Genomic DNA, 24026 nt, shown 5'->3' with positions numbered 1-24026 from the left:
AAACAAAAATAAAGATGTAAATATAAATCCGGTATCGTGTTTATAAAGCAAAGTTGGTGCCTTATATGGTGAGGAAATCGCTAATTGAACAGTGCAGTTTACGATAGAAATTATCAGAGATCAACGCATCCGCTACTGTGTTAATCGCTTGCTTTTAATTAAGTGATAATCTCATTATCGCTACATTGCTTTATAGTTTGATAAAGTTTAATACGGAACAACGGATGACACACTTGCTTCAATTAAAACTAGAGCAACCATATTTTTTTAATCAATTACTTTTCCAAAGGATTGTTTGGGACATTTATATTTTTTTAAGAACAGGGGAAAGGGGCTGTTCAAGTATTACGTAAGCAGATTTACTGTAATTTATACCTTCCCCCCCACCCTTCTTGTGAGCAAAAGTAAATAATTACTGATGACGTAATCACCGAATAAGAAAATCAAAGATTTAATTTATGATATTTGTGTTTATAAAACAGTTGAAACATTATATCTGTATTAATTTTAATAATAAACAAATCTCACGAGAAATCTAATCATATAAACTAAATTGCTCTGAACCCTTTCCTGAAGGATTTTTGGAATTTTTCAGGTTTATCTCACGAGTGCTTTAGTTAACGGTCTAAGATAGTATATATGTCGTGACAAAAAAGTCTGATATGGGATCAATATATTACTCCTTAGATTCTCATGATAATGTCACCTGGTTTACTTAGAACGCTATCTCAATGAATTAAGATAGTGCAATCTATTGATAGGCGATAAGGACTTAGGAATTCCAGCATTATATTCAGTTGTCCTACTCAACATTCCATACAGCCCCGGCGCCTGAGCCGTTCTGGGGTGGGAAAGCTCATCGTTCAAACGGCCCTTTAGAGGTCTTTGATTGCAGTAAGAAAAATTTTACTTATAATTTTCTTTTACAATGACATCGTTCATAGTTAGCTAGTTAGATCTCCGTTTAATCTATAATTCTTTACACAAGATAAAGGCAACAAATCTTAATGGGCCGTTATTATGGCCTATTTGCTGTCATTATTTTTTTATATCTCCCGTATGCGACAAGATATTCATGTGCCTCGTACGACGTTATCTGCGTAATTCGCCGATGCGTAGTTAACTATATAAGCGACTAATAATCTTAATATGTATATATAAATTACGTGTCACGTTGTTTGTCCGCTATGGACTCCTAAACTACAGAACCGATATCAATCAAATTTGCACACCGTGTGCAGTTTGATCTAACTTAAAAGATAGGATTTATACTAACAATTTATACTCGCAATATTATTTTATTGCAAATTATTTGTTTATTATTTGACACAATTCTAACAGATGGCGCTGTGTTGAATGTGCCAACGTTTCACATAAGCTACAATTTAATGGCATAGCCACCAGCATGATGATCACCATGGCTGTTGGTTTCCTGCCGTTTCCTTTGAATAGTTTGCTACTATGTAATATAACAAAAACCTTAGCCACAGCAACGCTTGGCCGGTCTGGTAGTATATATATATAACACAAATTATGAAGATGTGTACATTTTCCAACTTGCCAAAGAGGATATGAGAAAATATTTGGGAAGCGAAAGGATTTTGACTCTATTTATTAGAAGTAACAATTATTTTTTTCTGTAAAATTTAAGTTGTACTTTGTTTAATTTCAGTTTTCTTTTTGTTATCTATTAATGTACTTAATTGACTTATGTTTTCTGCTTCGTATATTTTGTTTAATAATGTAATCTGTTTTGGCTTTCTATATTTACAAATGGATATGTGTAGCTGTAAGATTACTTATAAATAATATTATTTCAAGTTTACTTTAACACTCAAGACACAATTGGTAACAATGACTTAGTTCGTTCCTACGTCAGAAGGTAGACAATTCAGAGGGTAGACAGTGAGGCATATAAATTAGCTGACCTTGACATTTCGCAAAACACGGCACGAACAACTTATGTAAGCATCAGTGACACGGCGTTATATTAGGTTTCAGTTTTCAGCTTTTACTATGAAAATTGAGGAATTTTATTTGTATTGGTAAGGACGGAATTGCAATGAGAGTATAAAATATGCTCCCGGTTACAAAATAATCTCACATTTTGTATATATAATTATATATGTCAAATGCAGACCGGTGGACCGAGGCGGAATGCTGTTCAAAATAATTAATTTGAATTATGACGCCTTTTTCCCGAAGGGGAAGACCTCACCACATGGAGGATCGTAGATCCTGACATACTCGCCTCATCCACTTTCTGGACATTCACCATGCAAGCTGGTCGGCTATGAGTACTTTTAACTTGTCCCTTCTCTAGTACCTGCTGGATTTGATCCAGGTTAATACGACAAGGCCTACCCAACCCGACACCAACCACGCATACCTTGTATATCCTACTTGTTAACTGCTTCTCATTCTTCCATTCTACATGGCCAAACCATTTAAGCATACCCCCCTTTCGTATCCTCATCATTGCGTACTCTTTTCCACTGCTCACGTATCTCACTATTACTTATCCTATTACGCAATGTTACATTACACATCTTCTTAACGCTCTCATTTCCACGGCATTTATTCTACTTTCATTCTTTCTCTGCCACACCTCAAAATAATAGGTGTTACAAAATCAAAGCGATCGATAGTGATGCTGAAAATACCTCATCTAAGGAACATGTATGTTTGTAGTGTGGACTCAATTTCCGCTAGACGCTCATGTGGTCTGTTGTGTCGAAGTCCTGGCTAATTAAGCCAGCCTAGCTCCTTCCCGAAGCTCAGAACTTTCCTAGGCACGCAGGCTTCAAGGAGCGACCTCACTGCTCCGAGGATTTCTGTTCTTTGGGAAGCCAATCGCAGATGGTCATCGCAGTCTACGCGCAGCCAGAGGTTGGATAGGTCCCTTCCTTCAAGCGTCCCGAGGCGACGAGAACAGATATCCTCTCTGACGTACACGCAAACTCCCGCCCGCGGCACAATTGAATGTTCCAATTTGTAGGAGAGGTAGGTAGTATCAGCTGGGAAGGAACAGCCACACGCATTCCAGGATTACGTCACTGAAGCTGAGCCCATAAGGGACAGCCGGTCATTCAAAGCTTTAGATACAAATCAATGGCCCCAGTACAATCCCTTCAACATTTTGTACATATAAAACACTATCATATATTGCTTTGTGAGTGCACGTTCAACATTACAGTAATATAATTTATTTCCGGTACAGAAAGCTTTTTACATCAATACTTTATTTGCATTATAAAACTCCTATCCCTTTCACTTTCATATTAATTATCTGTTTTTATGTTCTATTCTTAGTAACAATTCTCCTCAATATATACGTAATATGTTTAGATTATCATACGTAACACATACCATATAGGAATTAAGTGAGGTTAAGTTAGTAAACATTGTTCACCTGACCTGGGAGTTTCTCCAATTGTGACTGACTTCCGAGCTATAAAATTTGCATCTACTTGTTTTCAATACTTCTTTAGGTATAAAGCAATTGTGAAAGTGGTCAATACCATAAATCTTTAAACTTCGGTCGGAGAAGGGATTCGTTTCATATTCAAACTCAAAATAACTTTATTCATATAGGTAAACATGTACACTTATGAACGTCAACGGAAAATATTTACGTTTAGTACCAGTTCGCAAGTCTACGCCCTTGACCGGGAAAAAAAACTGGCAAGAAACTCTACGCCACTCTTTGAATCGCCAAATTTCGAGTCACACAAATTGTTTGAACTGGAGCAAATGAATCCCAAGGATGAGGATTATTAAAATAATCGTCAAATGTATAAAAAGCTTTATTGATTAATTGACGTTTAACGAGAGTTTTTAATTTATTCAGTGATAATTCTTTAATTTCACTTTAGTCCATTGAAATGTTACATTTTTTAGGCCTAACCTTGCGTTTTTTAGAGGACGCAATTTTATTTTTTTGATGTGTAGGGGGGGTCAGTGTAAAGCTAAAACCAAGTTTGTGGGGTCGCCACCCTTGTCCCACGGCCGCCATCTTGGAAAAAGGGGTCCAAAAACCACGTTTTTGGCTATATCTCCTAAACTATCCATCCTACATTTAACTTGTAAAGACACATTTTGTAGCAAATCGCTGTGCCTACAATTATGTTTATGTAACTTTTTATCATAAATCCAAAATTTAAAAAGTTATAAGTAAAAAAAGTGAAAATATTTTCTATTTCTAAAGTTGACTAGTTGCGTCAATGCTCATGACAAGCCGATCAAAACAGCAGTTTTACCTTACTTTTAAGATCTCTCGTTTATTTTAAACAAATTTTCCAAATTTATTTTTTTTTATTTTTTTTTTATTCCTACAATTTTACTTATTGGTATTCCTAGTAGGCCTATTCCATTGATATGGTAATCTTCGACATAATTATATTATCAATCAGTTATTAGAATGGTAGCTAGCTATCACTTTTTTATTTATAACTTTTTGAATTTTGGATTTATGATAAAAAGTTACATGGACATAATCGTAGACACAGCGATTTGCTACAAAATGTGTCTTTGCAAGTTTTATGTACGATGGATAGTTCAGGAGATATAGCCAAAAACATGGTTTTTGGACCCCTTTATCCAAGATGGCGGCCGGGGGACAAGCACGCCAACCCCACAAACTTGGAGTTAAGCTTGTATTGACCCCCCCTACATGTTCCATAAATAAAATTGCGTCCTCTAAAAAACGCAACCCCAAATGTAACTTTTCAATGGACTACTTGGGAGTTTGTTTTAAAGACGAATACAATTTCCATATAAGGAGTGGTTTATCTACTGGAGCCTGGTTGGTCGTACGCTTAGATTAGTTCTCTTTAGAGTATTATACTGGTGAACTACTTGAGTACATAATGTATTTAAAAAAAAATGTGTTTATTCGTTATAACAATGAACTTCAATGTGTAAGATTTGGGAACCTTTTTAAGTGAAAAATACCCGTGTCGGTCCCAGATCTCCCATAACAAACTAATTTTTTTTAGAATAGATTAATAGTAGTACACAAAGCGTTATATCTCATAATTATGTATATTATGTTGCAAAAATTAATTCCAATAAAACCTAAAATAAATTAAGTTTGCAATAGAAAATATATATATATGTCAGAGATTAGGTTATAATAGAATACGATGAAATTTGTTTTATTACAATGGCAACACTACGCAATATTATAGACATCTTACAGGTTGTAAAATGTCAATGTGTCAATTGTCAAAGTCAATTTGTCAGCAGTGCGTAAAATCGGTCGTGAAATGCTAGAGTTGCTTTCCGATCGGCGCCTGCGCCGGACGTGCGCACTGACTGTGTTTAAGTAATAAAGTAATTATTAATCGCGTTGAATCTGCGACACATATATGACTAGAACTTGGTCGGGATTACACAAATTTCTGATGAATGAGTAGAATTTAATATAGCAGAAGGTACAAACCTTTTTCAATAAGGTCATTCCATTTCTTCGCCCAGCCTCGAAGGCTTTTGGCGTATGTCTTCTCTATTTCAGCTCGCTCCTGCACCAGGCCTTGCAGTTCACTGCAGAGCCGGTGTCCATCATCCACTCGCTTGGTGGTCCGTTTGTAGTTACCAGGCTCCCAGAACGAGTCAGAGGTGACCGATAGCATCGCTTGTTCGTCGCTGTGGTGCGACATGGCGGTGCGACACTCACACACCGCCCCTCTGTAACAATAAATAACACATATGTAACACTGATGTATCATTATAACCTTTAGATGGTACTGTAGTACAAGACGTTGGTAAGAATTTTTTCTCGACGTTATTACTTGAAATACACGGAAATTGTATGGCTACTGTTTATTATTATAATGTGATAAATTTTAAGTTTTTGTGTTAAAGTCAGTCAAAATCATCTAATAATAAAATAAATTAAAAATAAAGATTTGTCCTCTATCAGCAGGAGGCATGGTGAATGGTGAAATGGTGAAATCGAGGTGTTAGAAAATTCATGGATAGGTGAATGACCCTGAAGACATCTTACAATTAAATTATGACGGTAGCGTCTACACCTATGACTTTCGGTGGTCAATAGAAGACAGGACATCTATCGAAGCGGCCTTCAACTTGTAGGGAGGGAAAAGTTCATTCATATACCCAATTCGAAATAGTACTTCTAATGCAGTGTTTCTCATGAGGCTCACGGCCCACAGGGGGGCAAATTTGATTGTTAAGGGGGACAATCGAAATCAGCTGGATATAAAACAACATGGAGACTTGAGACTGAAGCTAAACAAATTGGAAGCCAATATAAAATCTCTGTACAGTACCTAATCGCAAGGATCTCACTAAATTAATATAGAAAATTATTATTAAAATTATTTGGAATTTAAATTCCAATTTTTCATTATCCTTTATAAATTTACTAGTGATTATAAAATTTTATCTTTCGTCTTATTCTACGTTTGTCAAAAAAACTACACTAACAATAGAAAAAAGTATTTTATAAATAGAACGTTTTATTATGACATAATCTAGTTAAATAACGTGTAAGATAAATATCTCATAATGATTTCTACACAATAAAAGAAATGGTCATTTTTTATTTTAAAATATTAACTATGCTAACTTCAGGGTGTTGGTTTTTTGTGACGGCGTGCGCGCGCATCGTAAAAATTTACTCTCACTATGTTTCCCTAACGCGCCAAAAGAAGTTATAACTTCAAAAACAAATGAACACGACACATACAAAATATAAGGCCCAGACCTTAAAAGGTTGGGTTGGGGTATGTTAAATGTTCTCAATATACGATACTACTTGCATAAGAAAGGAACGTACAGGGAGGGACACAAACGGTTCAGTAACAGCAACTTGTCCGGTACAAAATCTTCCTTGTTTTTTACAACTTCCCTTCAAACCTTAGTATAAACTGCTAATCCTTCCGGGTGTATCGATGAAACTGACCTACAGTTCAAGGCTCCATCAATCACGTAGAAAATGCAAGACGTGTCTCGGAAAATCTTATTGCTGACCTCGAGAAGGCCGAGGTCGATATAGACAATAGACATATCACTAATATTGTGTTATTTTTAAAACAATGTTTTTTTAAATAAATAAAAAAAAATTAGTGGCGCTACAACCTTTTTAGGTCCAAACCTAAAACAGATACAAACAGAGATCATGAAACAGATACAGAATTCTGAGGCCTAGGCCTCAGAATTCTGTATCATTTGTTAATCTAATCGGTGATCAGTGTCTAACACACGCCGTCGACTTTTGGGTCTAAGGCAAGCCGGTTTCCTCACGATGTTTTCCTTCTCCGTTCGAGCGAACGTTAAATGCACACATAGACAGAAAGTCCATTGGTGCAAAGCTGGAGATCGAACCTATGACCTCAAGGATGAGAGTCGCACGCTCGAAGTGGCAAAAGCGAAATATCAATTTTGGTATCTTTCATGTCCAAATAAGTAATTTATATTGTGTTCTGGTTTCGCCAGGCCAACCCTTACTTCTGATATTAATATGTTTATTAAGTCAAATATTAAGGCAACGATTTCTGTTCGTACACAAAAATCTTTTATTTATTTATAAGTAATCTTACAGCTACCTACACATATCCATTTAATAAAAGATATGAAGAAAGCCAAAAGACATTACGTGCACAAAATATACGAAACAGAAAACATAAGTTAAGGACACAAATATTTAAAAAAAAACGAAGTTATCATTGGACAACGACAACTTAATATTTCAAAGAAAAGAAATTAATACTAATAAATAGAGAAAGTCTTCCCGCTTCTAAAAATATTTCCTCACGCCTCTTTGGTAAGGTAGAAAATGTCCACATCTTCATAGTGTTATGGTTAGCTAAAACCCGAAACAATTCCGAAACACGCAGATAATTCGTGTTCATACGAGGTTTGAACAATTGTGAATATCTTATCATTTATATTTGACATGATTTCTACATATTTAAAAACTCTATAGTCTTCTATTATCTTAGTTACATTAGATATTGAATAGCACATACTGCACTGCGACATATTAATATGTGAGCGTGTATTGTTCAAATGACGTAAATACGGACCGTAGTCTTACAAAAGAAATATCCATTCTTAATAATAAAAACGCTTTATATTCATGAAATAAAATTTAATTACTATACGCTAGCAGCGAAGCGTAGAATTTTCGCTATTTCATATAAAGACGTGTTGTTTTATATAGAAGATGTAGTGTATTTTATATTGTTTCATTTATAGAGATCACACAGCAGACTCAAAAAAGATAGAAAGCTCGCCCATGGGTATGAATGTCATAATGTAATAAACAAAATTATGCCATTGATACAGACGTATAGTAAAAAAAGGAGAAGTAAGAAATCATGGCTTCGAGCGGCGAGAAGAAAACGTAATAAAAAAGAAAAGACGGCTGGTATTAAAAAAAGGGACTACTACCCGTACTAGGGTTGTCTGAAAGAGATTGCTTGTTAGTGATAAGGCCGATCGTGGCCACCAAGTCAATTACCTGATTTTATACTGTATAATAAGTAGCTGACCCGGCAAACGTTGTTTTGCCATGTATTTCTAGGAAACATTTTTTTAGTTCAAAAAAAATAACTATCTTCTATAATAAAAAAGGGGTGGATCGTAGAGGGGTGACAATTAGGGGTTGTATGTATTTTGGTATGTTGTATCATAAAACAATAAAAACAAAGTTATATCGAAAAAATAAAATGTTTTTTTTAAAATTATAAATGCAACAACGAGTTAACAATCAAAAACATTAGTCCTATAAAAAATATTTTCCACATCAACTCTTGTTACGACCACATAACGAAACATTAGTCACGTTCTCAATGATACGATTAAAATTCCGCAAAACAGCGTCTTAATTACTCCAGTGCAAACATCTCAAAGATCACATTTAATCACATAATGAGCCGACATCACCTGCCTTGATATGCGATTGCATCACCCATTAGATCATAACGAATAGCTTTGTATCATCAGAGTACACCTTTAGATACACAATCTTATTTATTTACAAAAGCTTGCCAAGGCTCGGCACACGAAAAGTAAAATACAAGATTCAATGTGACAAGCATTTATAGGCAAACATAAAAAACACAAAAAAAAAATAGTTTCACAATTTTAAAGTGTGGGGGAGCAACTATGGATATCCAGACCTAGCTCGTTTATCAGAATGCTCGATATTTTGGGAAAAACGCGTTCATTGGAGGTACAAATGGGATGCCCAGGATATCTAGAGGGTAAACGAAATGTATATATTTAGTTTAAAGGTTGGGGCAATCAACCTGATTATTAAATATCTTAAACTCAAACAAATGACAACTTCTTAAAGTGTTCTAGCCTGGTTCCATATGTCGGCAACAATTCGAGATACCACATGAATCTTTAAGGGTTTGTTATAAATGTGTAAGTTTTACTGAAAAAGAAGTTGTGATTTATTTTTACACGCTTTATATTAGCTTCACCTGTATGTATATAATATGTATGTATGTAACCGACTCCTTCGGACTCGATTTTGACCCACTTTAAACGGACAGATTTAATTCAAACTTTGTACACTTATAAAGAACCAGCGACAATATAATAATTTATAAAAGTAAAAAAAAATAGGTTTATCTCGAAAAAACAATGAAATTTTTTTTAAGTCCACAAAGCAATACGATTATATTGAAACAACACGTATTGCTGCTAGGACTAAAAAGTGGAAAATAAATATAGTTTAAAAAAACAATAAAACGCGCTTTTAAAGCACATCAAACTAAAAAGTGAAAAATAATTCCTAATTTAGGCTGAAAATGGTGCTCTGTGCCATATTTTTCGTCTATCGAGCAACCCACCCTTTTTCACAATAATACCAGTATTTTTTGTTCATTACCATTTTCAGCCTAAATTAGGAATTATTTTTCACTTTTTAGTTTGATGTGCTTTAAAAGCGTGTTTTATAGTTTTTTTAAACTATATTTATTAGTTATAACTTACCCTAAAGTGTGCATCAAATGATGCATTTTACTTCGGCAACGTCTTCCGCGTTTCTTGCATAGTTTAGCCATATTCACACAAACACTTAGGGACTATTTCAGTTATGATAAACCAGACGACGAACTAAAGACACTATATCTGTATTCGGGCATGTGTATAGAATCTCGGATGAACAATTAATATGAATTATTCACAGCGTTTTTTGTTTAGTCTACGTAAATGATAATTCTGTATGTGCACGTTAGTAATGTACGTAGATTTATTTAACATATTATAATAAGTTTTGTTCGTATTGATAAATTAAACTATGCTATGTTTTTCCACAGATTCAAACAGTTTTATAGAATAGGGGCAAACGGGCAGGAGGCTCATCTAATGTTAAGTGATACCGCCGCACATGGACACTTAATGTCAGAGGGCTCGCGAGTGCGTTGCCGGCCTTTTAAGAATAGGTACGTTCTTTTCTTAAGGACCTTAAATTCAGGGGGCAGCTAGTTCCACATAGTAGCTGTGTGTGGCTGGAGAATATATATAATATACTATAAATTAGCGTCTGAGAATCTAGTACTTAAATGAAAAGCACCGCACGCGCAATGATATCAGCTAAATTTAATACGTACGTAAGATAATATTGATAGCAGGTAACCAGACGGGTTGCGTTACGGGTGCGCGCACGCATACCAACCGGTCGGCCTACGTAACATAAGTCAATGAAAGATGTTTCTTTAAACGGCAGAGAAATCGGTATTTATAAATGAAGTGAGCGTGTTATTCCATTCGACGACGAACTTATTTAATTAATAATTCCAACTTTACGGTCTCAAATACTTCTAGAATGTGAGAGAGACTGATTGCCTTAAATTGTTTATAAATGTACTCGATCACAAAACTTGTCATACTGAGCTGTTTCATATGTATATCTTAGTAAAAACTATGCTCATAATAATAGACTTAGGGTCTGTTTCACAATGTATGGATAAAGTAGCAAATAGCTTTGCAACACATAAATTATTTGGAAGATAAATTGTGCTATTTGACATTCATCGGACTCATAACTTATGATGGACTTTATGTAACGAATAGCGCTAACTAACAGTCGTGAAACGCAACAATAGTGTTTATCCTACCAATAAGTAATGAATAGCTAATTTGGAACTTACGTATAACTTATCCGTACATTGTGAAACAGACCCTTACTCAAATAAATCTATATAAAGACACGTCTCATTCCATATCATCTCCAAACGCGTCTTTTCGAAGGAGATAAGCAAATCGAAATCGAATGGATTTTAAAGATCACAATAAGACGCACTCACTTACACAAACTATTAGTTAATTGTTTTAAGTACATAACGTTTTAGTATAGTAGTTATTCTCCGTATATATAGTGTATCCGTTAGACTATATTTTTTAATTTACAAATTGTTAATATTATCTTTAAAAAACCGTAGATTGTCAATAAACTGTTAAATAAATAAATTCTGCCTCCGGTATTTAAATTAAAATTATTTTATCCGACAAAATAACTTATTTATTAACCCGTATTAATCTTAAATTGTCATAAAATGTTCAGCCTCTGTCTCACTCGTATATAAAACATATTGTGTAACTCCTTCCTATGAACGCAATTAACACTTGTGTGACGATAACCATTTAGAAACTCATACCTACAAGAAGACACACGTCAAAAGTGCATCACTTACTTGGATAAAAACCAATACATATTACAATTTGACGCTCAGACTTATAGTTCAGCCAATTTCTAATACTAGACATTTTAAAGAATAAATGGCTGAATTTTAAACATCAGGTTCCGTCATAAATAAACTTACAACATAACAGATAACTGTTATTAGTCGAGGTTAATTAATTGAGATTTAATTTACTCAAATTGTTTATTAATCTTAGCCAATTGGCCCTAAATCGAAACCAATTTCACGGTTCTCAACTTTAAAAATTGTTAATGGAGAGGTGTTTAATGCGCCCAAGGTAAGATGATTCTATTCACATTTATTCAACATTTTAAAAAAATTGGAATAGAAATATATTTATTTTTATCACCATTACGAAAAGGAAGTACCTACCTACTGAGGATTTTTTTCTTATTAAATACACATCTTCACGTACATTCCCCTTACTTTTACACCATCACACAAAACAGCTAAATTAGTAGTAGAGCAAGAAGAACTGGTAAGAAACTCTCCGCCACTCTTTTTAATCGTCAACTTTTGAGTCAAACAAATTGTTTGAACTGAAGCAAATCAATCCCAATGATTAGAATCATTTAAATAATCGTCAAATTTATAAAAAGTTTTATTGATTAATTTACGTTTAACGAGAGTCTTGAATTTATTCAGTGATGATTCTCTCATTTCCCTTGAGTTTGTTGTAAACGAATACAATTTCCATATAAGGAGTGTTTTATCTTCTGGAGCCTGGTTGATCGTACGCTTAGATTAATTCCTTTTCGAGAATTATACTAACTTAGTATAATACTCGAAACAGAATTAAAATCGTTTATATTTTTTTTTACAACAAGAATATATTGACCAGCTAGCATAATAATTAATTCCTTAAACTTAAATCAAATGTTATATACTAATAATATTACGATATTAAAATATCAGTATTCTGGCCAGTACTCTTCTTTTATATTTCCTTTAAAAGACAAAAGCCTTAAACGAGAAACATCTACGTTATATTACATTTTAAAGTCGCTAATATTTTAATACACTTCCCAGCCCGAAATAAAAACCAACTGCTACACAAAACAGCCCACTTAAATTTCGGCAAACCGCGTATATTTAGCCCGTGACGACAGAATTATCCGAGATTCTTCACACATCACACAAACACATTATTCAAGAACATTGATACTTTGAACCTTCAACGCGGACACTCAACGTCGAAATGAGTCAAAATGATGATTATACCCCAAAAAAATTATATGCCACGCCATTTTGGACCTTATAGCTTACTTGTTTTGGTACTGAAAAACTGGCTTCGATGACCTTGTAAAGCCTGATTCAGCGTTCGCATAAGGCGTGTTATCAAATGGAGATTTTCGTTACTTTATTGAATATGGACGGTGGCAATGACCTTGTGAGTTTTGCATTTCTAAAATTGTAACGGTAACATATGAGAATAATGTGTCAGTAATTGTGTTCCTAAATGATATTTATAGTTCAGTGTTGGCCTATAGTTTCAGCGTACGACTCTTGTACGGGTTGCAGACCAAGAGCTAAGCTAAGTTAGTTTAGCTTAGCTCGCATAGCTGACGCAGTTTTCCATACTTGTGTGCAGACCGCAAACTATGCGAACTAAGCTATGTGAGCTAACTAAAATATGCGAAGCTAAGTTAGTTGTGTATGCCGATGCGCAGCTACACGAGCTAAGCTAAGCCCCTCCCGCTACCCCGCACACCATTTGCACATCCTTCGCCACACTGACTGAGCTTTGGCTTAGCTGTTGGTGTGCACGCTATTTATTTCTAGCTTAGCTTAGCCTAGCTTGCTTGGCATAGCTTAGTTTAGCCTTGGCATAGCTTAGTTTTCGGTCTGCAACCGGCTTTAGGTTCGATCCCCGGCTGTGCACCAATGGACTTTCTGTCTATGTGTATCATTCGCTCGAACTATACAGGAAAGCATCGTGAGTAAACCGGGTTGCCTTAGATCCAAAAAATTGACGGCGTGTGTCACAGTAGGCGAATCAAATTTACCAATTATCATCAAACAGATACAGAAATCTGAGGCCCAGACCTGAAAAGATTGTAGCGACACTGATTTATTTTTACTTCTATTGTAATGATATAAAACTAAATAAATAAATTATAAGCATATCTGGGAATATGTATCGGTGTCTTTTCGGAGTTGAAATTTTTTCTAAATCAGTTTACCCCAGTGTTTCCCAACCTATTTCGTGCCATGCCCCACCTTAGAATTTATTATGAATGACTAAGATTAGTCCAAGCTTATATCTTATCAATTGAGTAGTGTTGGCCTAGTGGCTAGGTTTAGACCCAAAAAGTCTATGGCGTGTGTCAGGCACAGGAGGCTGATCATGAAACAGTCACAGACATCTTAGGCCTAAACCTGAAAAGGTTGTAGCGACAATGATATATTTTTATTTTATTTTTGTAAATATAATGGAGGTACCAATATTTGTGAATAATATAAATAAATAAAATATTGTACCTCAAAAATGTGGTAAGATGAGAATTAATATTCATTATACGCATGCGCGCGATCAAAGCCTATTTCAAATACCACAAATATCACGTAACGTCCGGTAATTTGTAGATAATAGAAATCACTTTCTAAATATTTATTTAAAGTACTTTGAAAGATGACTTGATCGATGTTTACTTTTCCTATTTTTATAGATTAATATTGACCTTCTAAATTTTTGTTTAGCTTGGCTTAGCCTGTAAGGCATACAGGCATTCATTCTAAAATATACTAAATGAACTACGACGTCAGGAATGAGATTCGCACGCTGAAGCCACTAGGCCAACACTGCTCTAAGCTAAACACTAAACTTTATTAAAAATAAATGCTTTTGAGAAGCTAAAAAGTTTATTGAAATAAACGAAAATCAGATAAAAAAACGTACTGTTTCGACTTCAAGAAAAGAGATTACTACTTCAAAACCTCCGGTAACAACTCTCCAGGTAATGTGAACCTCCTCCCCGTTCGCCCCCGTTATAAAAATGTCCCCATCAGCATCTGTCACCATCAACAGACACGCGACACGATCCTTATTACTTTTGATTATCAACACAAAGACATCTCTTGCGTAAAATGTAATACCATCAAAATGTGGAGTAAAATGGTTTCGAAATTAATTACATTAATTGGCGCTTTTAAGCAAAGTAACGTTACGATGGACTGAAAATTTAATGTAAGCGATTCGGCCTATTAACCGACAAGCTTCATTATAATTACTATGCATACATCCGTTCGGTTATTGGGTAATCAATAATGTTATTACGCTTGATGTAATAAAAAACTAGTTACTACTTGTTTAAGTGCAGACTTGGCCTAGTGGTTTCAGCGTGCGACTCTTATCCCAAAGGTCGTATCGATCCCCGGCTGTGCACTAAGGTATTTCTGTCTATGTGCGCATTTAACATTCGTTCTAACGGTGAAGGAAAACATCGAGAGAACACCAGCTTGCCTTAAACACAAAAAGCCGGCGTGTGTCAGGCACAGGAGGTTGATCACCTACTTGCCTATTAGGTTGACAAATGAAACAAATACAGATATCTGAGCCCCAGACCTAAAAAAATAGGTTGTAGCGAATTAAGTTCGATGGCGGTTGTTGTATGGAGATGATGGCTTAAATGGTTTAAAACATTAGCTTATATATATATAACATAAAATGACTCGGGTTGCGACACTAAAAAAAAAATTTGGCTCATCTAAGAGTAATAAATCTAAGTGACATTTCAATACAAGTGAAATCGAGCTTTTTGGACATTATCGGAAACAAGAATATTGTATTACAATTCATGAGCCTCCATGGGCGTGTGTTGTTGGTGCCATGTGTGTGACGATGGCTAACATTTGGTTTGCGCTTCTAATTATTTACTAAAATAAATTATATAATATGTAACTTAACTAATGTAAGGTTACATAACTAGCGCCACTATTTATTTTTAATTTTTCACTACCTGTTCATCTTTTTCAGATCAAAGGAATTTCGGTAATACATACATACATACAAACAACCATATTTCTACTTTAATTGTAGCCAATTTTCAGTATTATGTTATTAGCTCAAACTGCTGAATTTATCTTAAATCTTTAAACCAAAAATTTTGATAATGATTATGAGATTTGAGATGGTTTGATGACTAGACTTGAAACTATAAAAAGTATTTTTTGCATTATATATATAAACAATTTAACGTTATATATAAACACGTTAACCATCAAGTGATATAAATATATATCTTAAATACCAGAGCTTCGACATTCGCTATATCCAGGCTACTTTTTAATACCAATATAATTTCATGAGCCAGTGGAATGTGACCCGACCTGCCTCAAGACGCGGCACCGGTTCACCTTTAGGAAGCGAACTCGGAAGTGAGGCGCTCAAGCACTTCAAGGCATGACCACAAAGTTAATATTTAAACCTCAGTTACACTATTGCATGATGTACTATATTTTAAGCGGTGAATGTTTTATAACTTTTTTGCTACTCTGACAAGTTGTCAGAGAGTATATAATATAGAATATTAGGTTGAGACATTGTTTAGGCAGTTCAAGAATTACGTAAGCAGATTTACTGCAATTTATCCCCCTTGGTCTTGTCAGCAAAAGTAAGTAAAGCTTTCAAAAATAATACTACAAAAACGTATTAATTTTTTGTAGAAATCCTCGAAAATGCATTTCGTTTTCAAGCATAGACAATGTGTGGGTATATGTGTAAAAAAGAAAATAATTACTGTTGACGTAATCAGTAAATAAGAAAATCAAAGACCCCACTTCACCCCTATGCACCTTACGTAATACTTGAACGATCCCTTTTGGAAATGAAGATTGATGAAGAAAATATGTTCTTATTAAAAAAATAATATGACCAACTAATAGAAAGTATCATGAGTTGTATTCGACTATCGTCATATTTTATAAGTTAAATAGAAACTATTTTTTAGCATTTTGTGATTATGTTTGACAAGTGAAAACATACAGATACGGCGCAAGCGTAGAATGAGCATAATGGGACAATGAGCGTAACGGGACAATTATTCGTACTTTTCGTATTATCTCATCGATTTATTAGACGTTGTCACGTCAAAAAAGGCAAGAATATTTTTTGTAGTTAGCAAATAATAGCATCAATAAAGTTATTGCAATAACATTTTAAAACACAGATTGATACATTACTTGTGTGCGTTGTATACTAAACCTTACGCCAAATAAATAAAGACGCAATTCAATCAAAACAGTCTTTCTAATAGTGGTCAAAGCTAAGGTAAACAAACGAACAGAGAATACACAAACCCATTCTAGCGAATACACTTGTATGGACATAAATTTCACGCACATTAAGCCTTCGCATCGTACATTAGTACCTTATTTACAGTTAAACTAAACATGTTCCACAAATTTAAAATATAGGAAGAATTTATTTGAGTGACCACTGGTCTACAAATATTAATAAATCAGTCACGCTACAACCTTCTGAAGGTCAGATTTGTGTATCTGTTTCATGATCATTTGTCAATCTAATAGGCAAGTAGGTGATCAGCCTCCTGTGCCTGACACACGCCGTCAACTTTTTTGGTCTAAGGCAAGGCGAACGAATGTTAAATGCGCACATAGAAAGTCCATTGGTGCACATCCGGGGATCGAATCTACGACCTCGGGAATGTTGCACGCTGAAGCCACTAGGCTAACACTGCTTTTACAAATATTAAAAACCTATAAAACTACTATTTCTGACTATAGAACATCACTTATAATGATTTCTTTCATGATGACCCAATAATGACGACGCATGTTAGGCACAAAATTATGTCCTTCTCAATATTTAAGTATTTATAAGTTTTGGGAATAAAGTAACGAGTAGCAAATATACCAGTTAGCATAACCGCCACGCCTTACCTCACAAGCTCTATGTTTAACCGTAAAACAAAATTTGATACTAAAAATGTTAGCAACAAAAACGGCCTCACTTTTGATACTGCGATTAGAATAAAGCCAAGATAACATCTGTTAAAGCCAATCAAAAAGAATAAACAGTTACAAATTCCATTAACACGAGAAGCTAAGCTGTATAAGCTGGACGCTTTGTATGCTGAGGGTATCAGCGATCAACATCAAATGGCATTGTGTGCGCGTGCGTCTCACCACGCCTATTGTGCGCGCGCACATCGCTTGGTCTAAAGCATAAGCTCGAAGAGAAATTATAAAACATATAAATAAAACATATAATTATTATCTATTGTTATACATGTAGTAAAATCCTTTCATATTGTAGAAGATTATAATTTTCGTTATTATTATGATTATAAATTTATACCAAACCTTGAATTAAACTTCACAGTCTAGTTTCATTGATAAAGACATTTATATAATCTGCTAAAAATCTAATCTAATAAGGGAAATAAAATGCAAGATGCAAGGCCAACAATTTCAAGAAAATCAAAATGTTTGATAATACAAAATGTGTACGGGCCGACGCTGTACATTTTGCTCACTCAGGCATTCTTAGGGTGAGATCTATAGTGCGCACTTGGAATTTGCTCAGACTTTACTTACGAAAAACACTAAGGTTAAACTATGATTTAGTATATTTATAGACATTTTAACGGTGAGATTAAGCTAAGCTCAAGCTAAGATAGAAATTGATGTTTCATTTCATGCAATACCTTCTTTATTATCCTTTAAAAAAGTAAAGAATGGTTATAGTTAAGTCTGAGCAATGTCTAAGTGCGCTCTATAGATCTCACCCTTAGTGGCGATTACCTAAATCGACGGTCAAGCCCAGAGAGTATAGCCAGACACAGCATTCTCTTCAGTATTTATATTACATGGCATTCATTACATAGCAATTAACAGCTATTCTATTGTTGTACAATGTGAGAGTGAAAATAAAATCCCGTTTTATTTAACATTCCGAAGACCCAGGAACCGTACACAACACAAACTGTTTCGTACGAGATTAACACCCCTTTTGTACCTATTTACGACGTACTTCTCCCAATATCCCGCTGATATTGACAACCTACGAACATTAGTTAGGACCGCTGTTGCGGGAATATCTGTGGCAGCATTGGTATGTTTGATTTACAAATAATTTTGATTTTATTAGATTTGCTGTTTATTTAGATTAATTATTAATTAATTAATTAATATTATCACGCATTTATCTCGAAGGTGTAACTATGGATCTCTTCGGATATGGATATAGGAATTAAATTATATCGGTTTCGGATACGGTTAGGGATATGTAATTATTTCGGATTATCCGTTAGTTTCGGATAGTTTCGCTTACCATTATTAGACTGAAGTAAAATTACACAAATAGTATGTAATATTTTAGTTTTATTTATAGGTTTTATCTAGTCTAGGTTATCAGTTGGTATTATAATCGGTCATATAGGTAAGTAATTATTTTATACCTTCTCAGTTTTATCTATTAAAATAAAAATGCAATAAATCTAAGAGCTGTAAACTTTCATTACATTACTTTTCCCTTCTAGACCTACAATTATTCGTTATTTGTGAATAGAAAATTAATATCGCCCTCACTTGTGGCATACGGCCGAGATTACGCGTTTCGTCTCAGCAAATATTGTTAATCAATCACATATGTATGTCACCTGTATGTACTTCTGTGTGAACAATGTGCTCGATTTAAATATGGTGTCATTCGCAAAGATTGATTTTACAATGTGCACACTAGCTGTATCTAATGCGTAATATTTTATTATCACCCATCCAAGGATTATTTATTAATAGTATGCAGATTTTTAGATAAAATTAAAAATAATATAACTTCGCATATTCAGCCAATTCGTGCTTATATGAACAAGTATCAAAAAAGTAAGTTGTAAGATCCAAAATGATAAATAATAATAATAAGCCTTTTTTCAGAGACCTTACATTTAATTATATTTTATATCTAGTGTGCCCTTTTTTGGCAAAGGCCTCCTCCGTATCGCGCCCTATAGATATATATATTATATATATATAATATATATGTAATAGTACTCTATATCTATTGTTTCTTTAATCTAATCTATCCACCTTCTACGTGTAAATTGTTGGGTACGAGTTCAATACTTCGTTGCTGAATGATAAATACAGCCAAAAATGTATGGAATAAGGAACCTATAAAAATCGACTCGTCCTTAAATTATACATATACCCATGTAACATATACATATAAATCTAACTTAGAAGTTCTCATTAAAAACTAAAATATATCACACCACGGTCGTAAGCTGTTTGCATTAGAGTCCATACACCAAAAATCTTCGCACTCATATTTGAAAACTGGTCCACTGCTACTATTTCCCGTAGGTCAAGAGGTAAGCTGTTATAACTCGCCCCGAAATAAGTTATATTTTTGCTACCGTATTCGGTTCTGATTTTAGGTACATATACTTGTATAAAATTAGTGTTATTCCGGCTAAGTGTGGGAAGTTAAATAATTAGCAATTTTTTAAACTAAAATGCATGTTTTATATACAGCTACTTAATGTACATTTAATTTTGTGTAAATATATAGTTTGTTAGTGGAAGTGAGAGTAGGATAAAAAAGAGCATTTTCATTTATTATGTTTTTATATAAATCGTACCACGTCAAGAATAACAACCTAATTAAGATAGAGGCGCTACAACCTCTTTAGGTCTGGGCCTCAGACTTCTGAATCTGTTTCATGATCATTTTTCAATCTCATAGGCAAGTAGGTGATCACTGATCAGCCTCCGTAGCCTGACACACGCCGTTGACTTTTCTACGGAAAGCCGGTTTCCGCACGATGTTTTCCTTCAACCTTCGAGCGAATTTTAAATGCGCACATAGAAAGAAAGTCCATTGGTGCACAGCCGGGGATCGAACCAACGACCTCGGGAGAATCGCACGCTGAAGCCACTAGGCTACTAGGCTCATTAAACAACCAAATTACCCAAAAAATTCCCCGTAACCAATACACTATTGTCCGATTGTCCGCAATTCGCCACTCAAATGCATTCGACCTACAATTTTTCACGGACTCGTCCGAATTGCTATTGTTTAGAAAAATATGAATGGCGTTGTAATGATTCATTGTTTCATTTCCAGTTTTAAACTGAGGCTAGATAGGAGTAGCCGAGCGAGTGATATTTTGCTGAGATGAGAGCCAGATTTGAGATACGAGGAATCCCACACTACTACCAGTTTCTCCCACCTCAGACTCAGTCTGTTTGTCTTTCTTTGCGACGCATTTGTAATAAGTTGGGTTCGCGTTTTCTTGCTTTTTGTACATTCACAAAACATTATTAGATTTTCATAACCGTGGATCCGAAGATGATGTTTCATGAATTTTATCGAGAAATCATTTTCTTATTAAAAACTATTTAACATCTGAGGTTTTGGATTCTGAACTTGTAACGAATTAATGGAATTTTGCTTTGAGATACGAGCAAGGTCGCGAACAAATTAAACTCGTATGTCGATATACCACTGTATATAAAAATGTATACATTTTCTGATCTTTTATTTCTGAAACATGTCATTCATAAATTTTTAGAATTCAAGATTTTATATTAATGAAGTTAAGCTTGTGTAGCTGTATGTAACATATGCATTACTTAGATTAGAAATTATGTTTATGTTAAATTAACTTTTGCCTGTTAAGAACCTTAATTTATCTGATAAACTTGTATGTTGTACTACAGCTACATAGTTTTAATAATGTAATTATTAACTTTTGTAGTAGAAAAAAAATAAAAAAACACAAAAAATCTTATTTTATTCTTAAGATTTTTATGTAAGTATCTCATGATAAACAGCCTTAATTTTATACAAATATACAAACTTATTAAAACATGTCTAAATTGTGATTCAAAATCCAAAGTGTCTAGAATGAAATATATTTTGGTTAAAGACTTGGAAACATACAGCTGTAATATTTCTGTATTAAATGGGAAAATCCTAAAGATATTGTAAAAATAATTTTCAATTGTGACAAAACAAAAAAATCAATGAATAGACAAAAACGTATACAACTATACAACGCACATGTTTACACGGATTAAGCGTTGACGGTTGAATCACAAATGTGCGCCCACACATCTACTAACGGGACATGACGCGAGCCGATTCCGGAACTAGTGATGTGTCAGATTACGATTCAGTCGAGATTTACGTTTATTGCATAAATGTTTCAAAACATTATCTCTTTTGTACTAAGAATTGCTTAAAATATTTCCTCAAGCCACTATTCATGCATGTCATTTTTGTATATAAACTCAAACTCAAAATAACTTTATTCATATAGGTAAACACGTTCACTTATGAACGTCAAAAAGAAGTTAAATTAATTGTAAATTTACATCGGTTCGCAAGTCAATGGCGTAGAGCGGGTAAGAAGAACTGGCAAGAAACTGTCCGCTACTCTTTTTAATCGCCAAGTATTGAGTCATACAAATAGTTTGAACTGGAGAAAACCAATCCCAAGGATTAGGATCGTTTAAATATTCGTCAAATTTATAAAAAGCTTCATTAATTAATTTACGTTGTGGAGTTTGTTGTAAAAACGAATACAATTTCCATATAAGAAGTTCAACATTCAAACAAAATAGAACTATTTCGCGTATTATACTGGTGAAAGTCACTATTTGTTTTAAAATCGTTTATATTTTTTTGTACGGTATAAAACGGGACAGGAGGCTCACCTGATATTAAGTGATGCCCCCGCCCATGGACATACTCAACGTCAGTGGGCGAGTGCATTGCCAGCCTTTTAAGAATTGGAAAGCTCTTTTCTTGAATAAATATATTGGCTTTATCTTTTAAAGACTTTATACCTAGTTTGAAGAAAAATATGTTGTGTAAAAATACAAATTTTTATTCGTGTCGGGCAAATTTTTTTTACTGATACATTGACATAACTTAGTAACGATTTGTTTTAACGAAACCCTAATTTTGTTAAGCACAAAGACAGCGGAATTGAATACAATTTACACCACACATAAAAAACAAATATATTTAACGTTTTTATAGACAAATGTCACATCACTATCCTAACAGTTGCTTGATACAGGTAGCGAACGACAGGTTGAGCGGATATAACCGAAAATGAACGACGCCGCGTGCCACACATTACTTATTCATGGGACGTCATAATTTATGATGATTAAAAGAGATCTAAAAGCCTTTTCAAATTCAAACAAACAAAACGCCCAAGTTTCCATTGTTTCCAAGATATATAATATAGTATAATTAACCGTGGAGTTACAGTAACACACTTTTCAAGTGCAAGTCAAACACGCAACACAGTCATGAAAGGCGGAACAATTACATATTATTAAACAATACTCATTTGCATCACAGAAGCAGTGTTTGTCAACTTTTACTTTCAATACATTCATCCGATATAATTCCTTAACCCGTAACTTTACTATAGCTTGTTTAATTAAATTAGTTTTATTTTGTCTTTGCGGTGAAGATATTTATAGATAATTAAATTCATCTCTTTTTATATAGGACAGTCATCGCAGCCCATTGACACCTTTTTTAGTGTCTCCGGTTTTTTTAAAATGTAATTATAAAATATATGGTTAATATTAAGTCTACAAACAAGGAATAGTCCTTTATAGTAAGGACTGCAGAGAAAGTTGCATTATCTGTATTTATTTCCCCGTAGTTGGTATCGACTAAAAGATGGATGGTTTTGGCAAAAATGGCTCACGGTGTCCTCTATTTTCGCGGATTATTTTTCTTTTTGAGATTTTAATTTGGATATTATTGGATCCCAGGTGTTTGACAATTTTAGGCCGTCTTCTCTATTGAAATTGGGGTGTTTTTTGATTTCAATGGCTTCGCGTACCAATCTTGGGAAGAATCTTTTCTCTTTCGTAAGTACTTTCGGTTGGTCAAAGCCTATGTAGTGATTAGGCCTATCTAGTATGTGTTCACAGACTGCTGATTTTGTGTGTCGTCTATGTCTTATGTCTGCAATGTGTTCTTTGAGTCTGCTGGACATATTGCGTTTAATTTGCCCTATGTAAGACAGGCCACAGTCGCAATCCAGTTTGTATATACCTGCATCTTGCATCCATTCCATACAGTTGTCTAAGGTCACAGTCAAGTACGTGCGAAATCTCGTTGTCGTCTCCTAAACCTTTTTGTTGCGTTGTGGATCGGCGTCTGGCTTACACTCCCGAACCCTCCCCGCGTAGTCTTTAAGTGTTACGACGGCAAAGAACGCTTTGAAAGTGATCCATGGGCCGTCGCTGTCTCCACCATAGCTTTCACTATGACAGATCCAATCCGAAAGTGGCGGTCACAGCTCCACTAACTCCGGACAAACCTCTAAAGTGTTGCGCTGTATC

At 34.5% G+C, this 24026-nt stretch overlaps 1 protein-coding gene across 7 annotated transcripts in view; it reads right to left on the bottom strand.

Annotated features, from left to right (window-relative positions):
- LOC125056977 (protein kinase C and casein kinase substrate in neurons protein 2) overlaps nucleotides 1–24026 on the bottom strand; it is a 100748-nt gene that overhangs the window by 40051 nt on the left and 36671 nt on the right. For 2 of the 7 annotated variants that reach the window (XM_047660375.1, XM_047660370.1), the window contains exons 1-2: nucleotides 9973–10094; nucleotides 5444–5688 (exon numbers count right to left, since the gene is read on the bottom strand). In XM_047660375.1, coding sequence (XP_047516331.1) covers nucleotides 5444–5688; nucleotides 9973–10043 — 316 coding nt within the window. In that variant the 5' untranslated portion in view covers nucleotides 10044–10094. Of the gene's footprint in view, nucleotides 1–5443; nucleotides 5689–9972; nucleotides 10097–24026 lie in introns of those variants that run through there. The other 5 variants (XM_047660371.1, XM_047660372.1, XM_047660369.1 and 2 more) reach the window with 4 other exon arrangements.

The sequence above is a fragment of the Pieris napi genome, chromosome 15 (assembly GCF_905475465.1).
Source record: "Pieris napi chromosome 15, ilPieNapi1.2, whole genome shotgun sequence".
Lineage (NCBI taxonomy): Eukaryota > Metazoa > Arthropoda > Insecta > Lepidoptera > Pieridae > Pieris > Pieris napi.
Note: the sequence above shows the minus strand (reverse complement) of the source record. Positions and strands in the feature narration are given on the sequence as shown.